The 12342-nt window shown below is 37.9% G+C and overlaps 1 protein-coding gene across 1 annotated transcript in view; it reads left to right on the forward strand.

Moving 5' to 3' along the window:
- The window catches only part of PolE1 (DNA polymerase epsilon catalytic subunit 1), a 650197-nt gene that overhangs the window by 431955 nt on the left and 205900 nt on the right, over positions 1–12342 (forward strand). Inside the window, 1 exon segment of the mRNA XM_090380641.1 lies at positions 4820–4948. Coding sequence (XP_090236767.1) covers positions 4820–4948 — 129 coding nt within the window.

Raw genomic sequence — 12342 nt, forward strand, 5'->3', positions numbered from 1 at the left:
TCAGATGCTGTTATGAAAGAAGGAAAAAAATTATGTACAGTGGCCCTTGGTTGGGAGAACTGGCAAATCCACAAAGAAGCCCAAAATAATTGAACTATTTATTTAAAATTAAATTATTCTAAGTCATGCTTAGCATTTTAACAATTCTTCATGGCAGTGCTGAGTGTGGGAGAATATTTAGCCTGATTAGAAAAGAAATAAAAATAAAAATAAAAAAATAACACTGACATTAGATCTCTTTCTGGTGAAGTTTTGAAAATGCTCTTGACAGCCAAGTCTAGATAGCAGGGCATTGCTGTGAACAAAACTTTGGCTCAACATTTGGAAGAGGACGAAGTTTGCAACTGTCTTTTTTGAAGTAATCAAAATCATTTCATGTCTAATAGAATATCCAAACAGAATTCTACAGATAGAAAAATGTTAGGTAAGTAATGTTTAAAAGCATGCTGTACTGGTAAAGAATTCAGGGACTGTATTTTAATATAAATTATATATTCTTTCAGTGCAATTTAATTTCTAGTGCAACTTTAAAAACTTCCTGTTTTGGTCCAAAAACCTCCTATTTTCCTCATCCTTACAAATGCCATACATCACTATCTAGAAGTTGTATACTAGTAATGAGTTTATGGACATGAGTGGTATGTAATACTCTAAACTTAGAAAACCCTGAAGGTGTTATTATTTTAACTAGGTGTGAAGAAAGATTTGCAAAAATTTTTTTTTATGATACCACAGATCTCAATGGATACCACATTTTATGATACCACAGTAATCAATGGACACTGCTCGTCGTGGACTAATGTTATTAGTGGAATCCCTCAGGGCTCAGTGTTGGGTCCATTATTGTTTTCTGTATTCATAAATGATATTGATGATGGTATATCAAGCTTAATGTCGAAGTTTGCAGACGATACAAAGGTAGGCAGGGTTGTCTATGCTACTGACACTATGCTGCTGCAACAGGATCTGGAAAGGTTGAGCAGATGGGCTGAGAGGTGGCAAATGAAGTTTAACATTGACAAATGTAAAGTACTACACATGGGAAACAGCAACCCCAGAGCAACGTATCAACTCTGTGGTACTACACTGACAGTGGTAGAGAATGAAAGGGACCTGGGGGTGGTTGTGCAGGCAGATATGAAGTTCTCTGAGCAGTGCAGACGAGCTGCAAGAGTAGCTCATGGTGTCTTGTCAATGATATACAGGAATTTTTCTAGCAGGGATAAGGAGGTGATTATTCCCTTGTATAAGGCAATGGTAAGGCCACATCTTGAGTACTGTATACAGGTCTGGAGGCCTCATTTCAAGAAGGATGTAGAGCTGCTGGAACGGGTACAGAGAAGGGCAACAAGATTAGTAAATGGAACAAAGGGTTGCTCTTACGAAGAAAGGCTTAAGTTTTGCAAATTACAGAGTCTGGAGACTAGGCACCGGCGAGGTGATATGATAGAGGTGTATAAGGCTTTGAATGGTTTGAGCATGCTCAATGCCAATGGGATTCTTCATCTTTCTCAGAATAATCACCTCAGAGGGCATAAATTCAAATTGAGGAAGGACGGATGTCGGATAGATGTGCGGAAATTTGCCTTTGGCCAGCGGGTGGTTGGTTGGTGGAACCGACTTCCATCACTTGTTGTTGAAGTTGATAGCCTAAACAAATTTAAAGCTCAACTGGACAGGTATTTCGAACGAACGGAGGGGTGAAGTGGAAGTGGTTTGGCTTTCTTGCATCAAATGCCTCTACTAAAAAAAAAAAAAAAATCTCAGAGGGCGGTCTGGTATATAAAGCTTGACTATTCCAAAAGAGCATGGCATTTTGAGGTGTTTTCTTCCCATTTTTTGCAAGTTGTTGAGATCAGCCTCAATTTTTTTTTAAATTCTAAATATGTAATCTAATCGTAGTATCTAATATTTTGCCTAATCTAATCATATCTAATCATAATATCTAATTTCGCTTTCTGTACATGTGATTCTGCAAGTATAAAAGTTATTCTTTGTAAAGACTCTGCAACTATTCGCTCAAGTTTATTGCAGTATTCAGAAACACTGAGGATAACAGACAGATCCTCTCTTTTGACTTTTTGTATTACATTTTTAATTTTAAAAAGAGTTGGGTAATATATTTAGCTTAGACACTATTTGTTGATTATATCATTCATCTGTTGCATAATTTGTTTCCATTCTGGAGTGACTTCAACTTAGATAGGGTATGTTGTATCTCTAATTGCATAATTGAATCTTTGTATCTCTAATTTCATAAATGTGATCTAACCCAAAGTGTGGTAGTGTATTCTTCTGCCAACTAGTTTTTGAGAAATGAACTTAAATTAATCCCTCCATTGTTACCTTTTTACCCTTTGTTTAGCTACAGTCAGTGCAAGGATGGGAGTTCAAAAGCTCTTCGTTTCAGCTTCTGACTTTTTTCTTTTAGGGTTTCTTGAGTTTTTGGTGGAATGACAATTCACCATGCATAGGTGCATCTTTATGGTAGGGAATAAGTTTTTGGTTCTTAGTGTTTAATTTCTCACATTTCTTGCATTAAATTAAGCAGATAAGAGGCAAATTTGTAAAGTATGTGAAATTTTGGCTGAATTAAGATTAGTTTAGCATTGTTACAAAAATTTAAACTTTTAGCCAAAAAAATTTGTGTATAAATAATAATAATAATCAAAACAAGAGATAATTTTACATCAATAACATTAATAATTGAGATAATAATTACACACAAAACAAAGAGTATCTAATTTCTGTAGGCCAGCAGTTAGCAAGAAATTTATTCCTTACGTTATGCAGAAACTGATAATTTAAGTGCAAGTCAAAAATAGTAACTAGTCGTGTGGAATATGCAGGTCCTTTGCATGTAATTTCAAGTAAACAATAATTACTTCATTTCCAAAACTTCTCAAATAAAAGTTTGTCTATATTTAAGAAAGTACTGAAAGTGAAAGTTTTTACCGTTGACATTCAACCAACAATTAATGTGCAATAGTTATTTCAGAGTGGAACTTGTCAGATCCTGTGCAACAACTTCTGCATTAACAATGCAGTGGTGGCATCCACATTTGTTACCAACACAGTGGTGCTGTTTCTGACAGGGTCAAACTTTCATTTTAATTTCTCAAAAAAGTTTTTGGATTTTTATATTTTTCTTGGGTTATACTGATATTTCAAATTTTCTTAATGGCTTACATTACTTATGGTATGTAATTTTTAAATTTTTATAAAAAAATTAAATATTTAAAAAATGCTGTGTTTTTACCCTTTTTTATTTAAAAAATTTATTAATTCTGCTGAAAATCAGCATAAAATATAAAGATGATCTTAGCTGCTTCCATTTTTCAGCTTAAAAAACTTAAACAAAATTTTAAACATGCACATGTGCATATACTTTTGCTTATTAAATTTATAAACAGTTTAAAAAACATTTTAAAATTAAATATGTATATTAGATACCATTATTCAATTACATTTCAAAATTTTTCAAATTTGGTGCACTATGTGAAGTGTGCAGTATTTGAATATAAATATGCGTGTTGCTAACACTTTATCCTGAGTGAATATTGCCTTCCATGTTTTCATCTGTTATTCAAAAATAATGATCAATCTTTCAAAAATACATCAACTACAACTATTAAAACCGACTGGTAGCTATAGAGCATGTAGAGAGTACTGTGAATGACTTGAACTAGAAATAAACACATAATTCCAAGCTTTATTGCATCGGCAACAATCAAGTTCCCACATTAGCATTATGGTGATGCTGTCCCTGCCCAGGCCATTCACACTACACATCTGAGAAAACAATAAAAAAATTCAAGAACTGTACCAAGTAAAATTTTGTCGTTATTTAGGAAGGCACTAAAAATCACAGATTTTTATTTTAAACCAACAGTTAGTGCAGGTTATTTTTGATCTCTCTCTCTCTCTCTTTCTCTCTCTCTGTCTCAGAGGGCTCCTACCACTTGGAATTAATAGGATTTTTTTTTAAAACTGTGATAAGTTGAAGAGAACACTTTCTCATGTGATAAAAATTAAATTCATTGGTTATATAATTTTTACTATATGAGAAAAGTAATTTTTTTTACTGTATCAAAGTTGGTTCTATTACCACAGTGCCGTTTCTATATTTGATGGCTAATATTGTTCAGGATGCTGTGGATATTCTTGCATTTTTTTCATTTACAGAATTTTCTTTTGTGGAATATCTGAATTTAGTATTCTTAATGAAACTTTTTTGGCTAAGGTAAAGAAAGCCAACACAAGAACCACAGCAAACTTTTACTGGTCAAAAGCATTTCCCGGTACTGCAGCTTCTCCCTGCATTCTCAGTAAACAGATGGTGCATATTATTGGTAATGTCAGTAGAAGTTGATAACGATGTATTGATTAGTTTTTTCTTATTATTAAAAACAGGTTATCGGAGTTCATGAGTCGGCTGAAATTTACTTATGGGTACGCCCTCCAGACTGCCTCAGTCTTAGGGTGTTTATCCCCCCTACCCGATGTTTTAACCCAATATGAAAATGACTTCTACAGGTGGTACGTGTTATTGGTAGTTGCAGTAGAAGTCGTTTTCCTATTGGGTTAGAACCGCGGGAAGGGGAGATGAGCACCCTAAGACTGAGGCAGTCTGGAGGGTGTACCCGTAAGTAAATTTCAGGGAAACGTGTTTGACCACTAAAAGTTTCCTGAAGTTTCCCATGGTTCTCGTGTTTCTTTACCTTTGCCACTTTTTTTAGAAATTAAAAAAAATTTAATTTTATGTAAAAGTTAAAAATGCGTAAATAATTTAGTTGTGTTATAATTTTAATTTTTATAGTGGTCAGAAGGCAATGTTTGGACTGTTCTTGCCACCATCCAAGAAAGGTGTAATCTTTGTGTTGGACACAGTACGAACTAATCAGATGCCTAATATGGGTATTCTTTTCAATGCAGAAAGAAATGCAAGGTGAGTGTCACTAGTGGAACAAATTCAAATTTTTCAGTTATTTAAACAAAAGAAAGAACATATGCATGTACACTAATGCTAGGAGCATTATAAATAAATCTGATGTATTTGAAATACTGATTAATCATCAAATGCAGCCATTGTAAGAATAGTGGAGATATGATATCACTCAGACATAAGTGGTGTTGAATTTGAATATGGGGAGTACACTGTATACAGGAAGGATGGACAAGACAGGAGGTGTGGAGGGGTTTTGCTCTTAGTTAAGAAGCATATTAAATCTAAGGAAGTGCATCCAGTCAACATGGGTGGTCAGTGCAATGTTGAGTCAGTCTGGTGTGATATAAGCATTGAGAAATCAAAATTAAGAGTAAGGAAGTGTACAATAGGCCTAATGACTGTGATGACAAACAGCTATACAGAGAAATAGAGTTCTCAATAAATCAGAATGTCTTATAATGGAGGATTTTAACTTTCCAGATGTTTGTTGATGACTGGAATTTCTGAGTTCATCACTCACACACTAGAAAGACTTTTATAGATGTCTTGAGTGATTGTTTTCGACAGCAGCATATTAGAGAGGAACCTGTACTCTTGATTTGGTCATCAGCAGTGAATCTATAAGCATTAAGAATTTGCAGATAAAGACCCACTAGGTGGCAGTGATCATGGTGTACTAATGTGGAATTTAATTAAAGACATAACTACTGTTAAGGGTAAAGGCCCTTGCTTTTGTAAGGAGGACTACAGTGGTCTCAGACAGTTTTTAAATTCTGTGCAGTGGGACCAACTGATGTTACCAATCAAATTCTAAATGGGTAACATTCAGGGAAGTAATCAAAGAAGATACTAGGCTTTTCATACCAACAAAGGAATGCCGTTCAAGGTTTAGACCTAAATGAATGTCAGATGAACTATCGAGACACATCAGAGATGAGATGCATATATATTATCAGGTGATACAGAAGCATATGGTAGATACAAATTAGTTTGTAATCTAGTCACAAAGGAGGTTACACAAGCTAAGGCAGATTATGAGAAGTCTCTGGCGAAGAATGCCAAGAAAAGCAGCAAAGACTTCTATGCTTTTGTTAACAGTAGAAGGAATCGCATTGGGCCACTTGATGTCTGTGGGTTAACTGTTGGTGAACCTGCTCAGGTTACTGACAAATTGAATAGATATTTAGCATCTACATTCACACATGAGGAATTCTTTATGGGAGGGAATATCAGAAGTTTATCAAACTGATGAGGAGCTAAATGACTTTGTAATAACTAAAGGGAAAGTGGAGGAGAAATTGTAAAGAATGGATATAAAAAATGCACCTGGGGTAGTGGGATCTATGCTATCATACTGAGGGAAGCAGCAAAGGATTTGAGCAAACCCTTAGCCATAATCATGAGAACATCTGTGGATTCAGGGGAGGTCCCTATGGACTGGAGATGTGCGAGTTTATCTCCAATTCATAAAGGGGGATCAAAAGATGACATGAGTAATTACAGCCCTCTCAGTCTAATGCCTGTTCCAGGGAAAATAATGGAGTCACTGGTTAAAGAATTAATGCAGGACAATCTGGACATAACTGCAATTATACTGAAGTCACAGCATGGATTTGTTAATGTGTGGCCTTGTATAACCTTAAAATCTCTCTACCTCATTGTTCTCCCAACTCCACTAATCACTTGGAGCTCTTTGACTTCCTCTCTTTGCAACTTGACTTTCTCCAGTCCAACTTTCCTAACAGTGAGGTAATTTTCTTTGGTGATTTTAATGTTCACAACTCCAGCTGGCTTCCGTTTTCTAGTCACACCAACCCAGCAGGTCGAGATGCTTAGGCTTTTGCAATTACTAATGACCTAGCACAGACTGTTCATTTACCTACAAGAATACTGGACAATCCTAATCATACAGCCAATACGCTTGATCTTTTTCTCATCACAAACAACCCTTCTAAGTACACGGTCGAAGTGAGAGGTCCTTTAGGCACTTCAGATCACAACTTGGTGATTGTCTCTTCTCCAATGGAACCTTTATCTCATGGCTATTCCCAACCTCATGTTGTTTGGCATTACAAGAATGCAAAATGGGATGACCTGTGAGACTTCTTTTCTTCTTTTCCTTGGTCGGATTACTGTTTCAAAACTTCTGATGTCAACGTTTGCTCAGATCATGTCAGTGAAATTATTCTTGCAGGAATGGAATCCTTTATCCCACACTCCACTTTAAAATCTCGTCCTTTATCTAAACCTTGGAATTTTTTTCAGAATTTTTAGAATTTTTTTCAGCCTGGACTGTACTTGTTAACAGGAGAGATTGCTTCTACAGGGATGGGATACACTTAAATAGAAAGGGTGCAAGAATATTTGCTGATGCTATCGAGGCATTGTTAGGTGGGTCGGAAAACTGCTAGCTTGGGGGGGAGACAAAGACTAATAGATTAACAGTAGCCACTCGCAGAGGTGAAAGAGATTCTTGCACTGCTTCTATTGGAATGCGCAGAAGCCTGAAAAACAAGATGCAGGATATTTCAGAGACTGCTGGAAGTCATTGCGGTACAAGTAAACACATGGGTTGTGTTTGGGTAGCTAAGAAAAAGAACAGGTGCATGTATACTTGCGTGTACACCAATGCTAGGAGTTTAGTAAATAAATTTGATGAATTTGAGGTATTGCTCAAAACATCAAAGGCAGATATTGTTGGGATATCAGAGACGTGGTGTCACACAGATATAAGGATTGCAGAATTGGAATTTGGGGAGTACATCGTCTACAGAAAGGATAGACAGGATAGGAAGGGAGGAGGGGTTCTGCTATTAGTTAAGAAACACATAAAATCCAAGGAAGTGAAGCCAGTCGACATCGATGGACAGGGCAGTGTCGAGTCAGTTTGGTGTGACATAAGCATAGGTAAATCAAAATTGAGAGTAGGAGTGTGCTATAGGCCTAATGACTCTGATGAGTATAATAAGATACTGTACAGGGAAATAGAATGGGCCAGTAAATCAGAGAGTTTTATAATGGGGGATTTTAATTTCCCAGATATTGACTGGAATTTGTGGGTTGGTCACTCACACACTAGCAAGGCTTTTGTGGAATTATTGGATGATTGTTTTCTACACCAGCATGTTCGGGAGGCAACTAGAGGGAGCAATACCCTTGATCTGATTATCAGTAGTGATTCTTCATGCATTAAGAATCTGCAGATAAAGGAACCACTAGGTGGCAGTGATCACAGTGTGCTGAAGTGGGATTTACTCAAGGAGGTAACTACCATCAGAGGTAAAGGGAAGGGTTTTTGCTTTCGTAAAGGCGACTATGATGGTCTGAGACAGTATTTAAATTCTATACAGTGGGACCAACTGATGATGTTACCAACAGCAAATTCAAATGGGAAGCATTCAAGGAACTAATCTTTGAAGCTACCAGGCTTTACACACCAACCAAGAAATATTGTTCAAGGTTCAGGCCTAAATGGTTGTCAGATGAACTAATGAGACATATGGCAGAGAAGAAAAATGCATGGGATACATACAAATTAATGGGTGACATGGAAGCCTATGATAGATAGAAGTTGGTCTGTAGCCAAGTCACAAAGGAGATTAGGCATGCAAAGGCAGATTATGAGAAATCCTTGGCAAAGGATGCAAAGAAAAACAGAAAAGAGTTCTTTACCTATTGAAACTCAAGAAGGAAAGGGATGAATCAGATTGGTCCACTGGATGTTGATGGTTCAACAGTTGAGGATCCTGCTCAGGTGGCTAACAATCTAAACGAGTATTTTGCATCTACATTCACACATGAGGAGTTATTCAGGAAGGGGAATGTCGTAGGTGAAATAAACATTGGCAGTGAACTAGATGATTTTCTAATAACTGAGAGGAAAGTGGAGGAGAAATTGTTGAGGATAAACATAAAAAAGGCACCCGAGGTGGATGGGATCTATCCAGTTATATTAAAGGAGGCAGCAAAATAAGTAAGCAAACCCCTAGCCATAATTATGAGAGCTTCTTTGGACTCAGGGGAGGTACCCATAGACAGGAGATGTGCAAATGTAACCCCAATTCACAAAGGAGGATCAAAGGGTGACACAAGTAATTATAGACCTGTTAGTTTAACTTCGGTTCCAGCAAAATTAATGGAGGCACTGGTTAAAGAAGTACTGCAGGATCATCTAGACAAGAATTCAGTTATAGCTCAGACACAGCATGGTTTTGTTAAGGGCAGGTCTTGTCTGACCAATTTGATTGGATACTATGATGTAGTCACAAAAGAACTGGATGCAGGGAATAACTTTGATATTATATATTTGGATCTTAGAAATGCTTTTGATACTGTTGCACATGGAAGACTGCTGCACAAATTGGAGCAGTGTGGCATTGGAGGCAAATTGCTGCTATGGATAAAGGGATGGTTGAGTGGCAGAAGACAGAGAGTGGTAATCAATGGACACTGCTCAACGTGGACTAATGTTATTAGTGGAGTTCCTCAGGGTTCAGTGTTGGGTCCATTGTTGTTTTCTGTATTTATAAATGATATTGATGATGGTATATCAAGCTTAATGTCCAAGTTTGCAGACGATACAAAGGTTGGTAGGGTTGTTAAGGACACTACTGATGCTATGCTGCTGCAACAGGATCTGGAAAGGTTGAGCAGATGGGCTGAGAGGTGGCAAATGAAGTTTAACATTGACAAATGTAAAGTACTACATATGGGAAACAGTAACCCCAGATCAACATAGCAAGTCTGTGGTACTACGCTGACAGTGGTAGAGAATGAAAAGGACCTGGGGGTAATTGTAGGCAGATATGAAGTTCTCTGAGCAGTGCAGACGAGCTGCAAGAGTAGCTCATGGTGTCTTGTCAATGATATACAGGAATTTTTCTAGCAGGGATAGGGATGTGATTATTCTCTTGTATAAGGCATTGGTCAGGCCACAACTTGAGTACTGTATACAGGTCTGGAGGCCTCATTTCAAGAAGGATGTAGAGCTGCTGGAACGAGTACAGAGAAGGGCAACAAGATTAGTGAATGGAACAAAGGGTTGCTCTTACGAAGAAAGGCTTAAGTTTTGCAAATTACAGTCTGGAGACTAGGCATCGGCGAGGTGATCTGATAGGGGTGTATAAGGCTTTGAATGGCTTGAGCATGCTCAATGCCGATGGGATTCTTCCTCTTGTTCAGAATAATCACCTGAGAGGGCATAAATTCAAATTGAGGAAGGACGGATGTCGGATAGATGTGAGGAAATTTGCCTTTAGCCAGCGGCCAGTTGGTTTGTGGAATAGACTTCCATCACTTGTTGTTGAAGTTGATAGCCTAAACAAATTTAAGGCTCAGCTGGACAAGTATTTTGAACGAACGGAGGGGTGAAATGGGAGTAGTGGTTGTGTTTCTTTTTTTTTTTTTTTTTTTTTTTTTTTTTTTGGCTGATGCTGAATAAGCTTGCTTTCTTGCATCATATGCCTCTACTAATGCTAATGCTAATATCGTAATTGGCTTGTTTCTAATTCTTCAGTTTCATTTTCTGCCTACACCAAAGCTCGCAACAATTGTAAAGCAGTTATTAATCAGTCCAAATTAGAGTTTGAACAGTCTAAGAGTAAAAAACTTGCTTCTTGCCCTAATGGTAGCCGAGCATTCTGGTCTCTTGCCAAAGCTATTGGCCACAACTTTTGCCCATCTCTGCTTCCACCTCTGTCCAAACCAGATGCTTCTGTTGTCACTTCAGCCAAGGATAAAGCTGACCTGCTAGCATCCCATTTTTCTTCCAACTCATGTATTAATGATCTTGGTAAAACACCTCCCACCTTTCCCAACACGCTCCATTCAATGCCTCCTGTGGTCTTCCGTCAAAAGGATATCAGAAGGATTTTGATGAATCTTGATGCTAAGAAAGCTCCAGGTTCTGATGGTATTTCTCCACTTGTTCTCAAAACCTGTGCTCCTGAACTTACTCCTATTCTTTGCTGCCTTTTTTCACTTTCTTATTCCAAAGGTGCTTTTCTTTCTGCTTGGAAATTTGCTCATATCCAGCCAGTTTCTAAAATGGGTGACAAATCCCTCCCATCCAATTATCGTCCAATTGCAATTACTTCTACTCTTTCTAAAGTAATGGAGAAATCAATTAACCGCCAACTCTGAAACTACCTAGAAACCTTCCATCTGATCAACGATCGCCAGTATGGATTCCGTCAGTGTCGATCCACTGGTGATATTCTGGCTTATGTTACCCATTTATGGACTAATTCAATGGAAAGGTTCGGTGAAACACAAGTAGTTGCTCTTGACATCTCAAAGGCTTTTGATCGTGTTTGGCATAAAGGTCTTCTAAACAAGCTTCCATCTTATTGTTTGCCAACTGTTTTTAGTAATTGGTTATCCAGTTTTCTCTCTGATCGCTCACTGAGGGTGATGGAAGATGGCTCTATGTCTTGTAACTTCTCCACTAATGCTGGTGTCCCCCAAGGTTCAATTCTTTCCCCCACTCTTTTCCTCTTGTATATTAATGACCTTCTTCCATTGACTGGAAATCCTATCCATAGTTTTGCCGATGATAGCACATTGCATTCCACTTTCCATTGTGAGAAACCTTGTCCTGCTCAATCAGCTTCAACTTCTCGAAAATCTGCTACCAATTCCTTAACTGCCGATCTTCAGGTAATAAGGATTCTTCTGCTCCTATAGAGCAACATATCAACTCTGTGGTACTACACTGACTATGGTAGAGAATGAAAGGGACCTGGGGGTGGTTGTGCAGGCAGATATGAAGTTCTCTGAGCAGTGCAGACGGGCTGCAAGAGTAGCTCATGGTGTATTGTCAATGATATATAGGAATTTTTCTAGCAGGGTTAAGGAGGTGATTATTCCCTTGTATAAGGCAATGGTCAGGCCACACCTACAGTACTGTATACAGGTCTGGAGGCCTCATTTCAAGAAGGATGTAGAGCTGCTGTAACGAGTACAGAGAAGGGCAAAAAGATTAGTGAATGAAACAAGGGGGTGCTCTTACGAAGAAAGGCTTAAGTTTTGCAATTTGCAGTGTCTGGAGAATAGGCACCAGCGAGGTGATCTGATAGAGGTGTATAAAGCCTTGAGTGGTTTGAGCATGCTCAACACTGCTGGGATTCTTCCTCTTGCTCAGAATAATCACCTGAGAGGGCATAAATTCAAATTGAGGAAAGACAGATGTAGGATAGACATGCAGAAATTTGCCTTTAGCCAGCGGATGGTTGGTTGCTGGAACAGACTTCCATCTTTTGTCGTGGAAGTTGATAGCCTAAATAATTTTAAGGCTTGGCTGGACAGGTATTTCGAACGAACAGAGGGGTGAAGTGGAAGTGGGTTTTTTTTTTTTTTTTTTTTTTGGCTAATGTTGCATAAGCTTGCTTTCTTGA

The sequence above is a fragment of the Mastigoproctus giganteus genome, chromosome 9 (genome assembly GCF_048544385.1).
Source record: "Mastigoproctus giganteus isolate SK-2022 chromosome 9, ASM4854438v1, whole genome shotgun sequence".
Taxonomy (NCBI): domain Eukaryota; kingdom Metazoa; phylum Arthropoda; class Arachnida; order Uropygi; family Thelyphonidae; genus Mastigoproctus; species Mastigoproctus giganteus.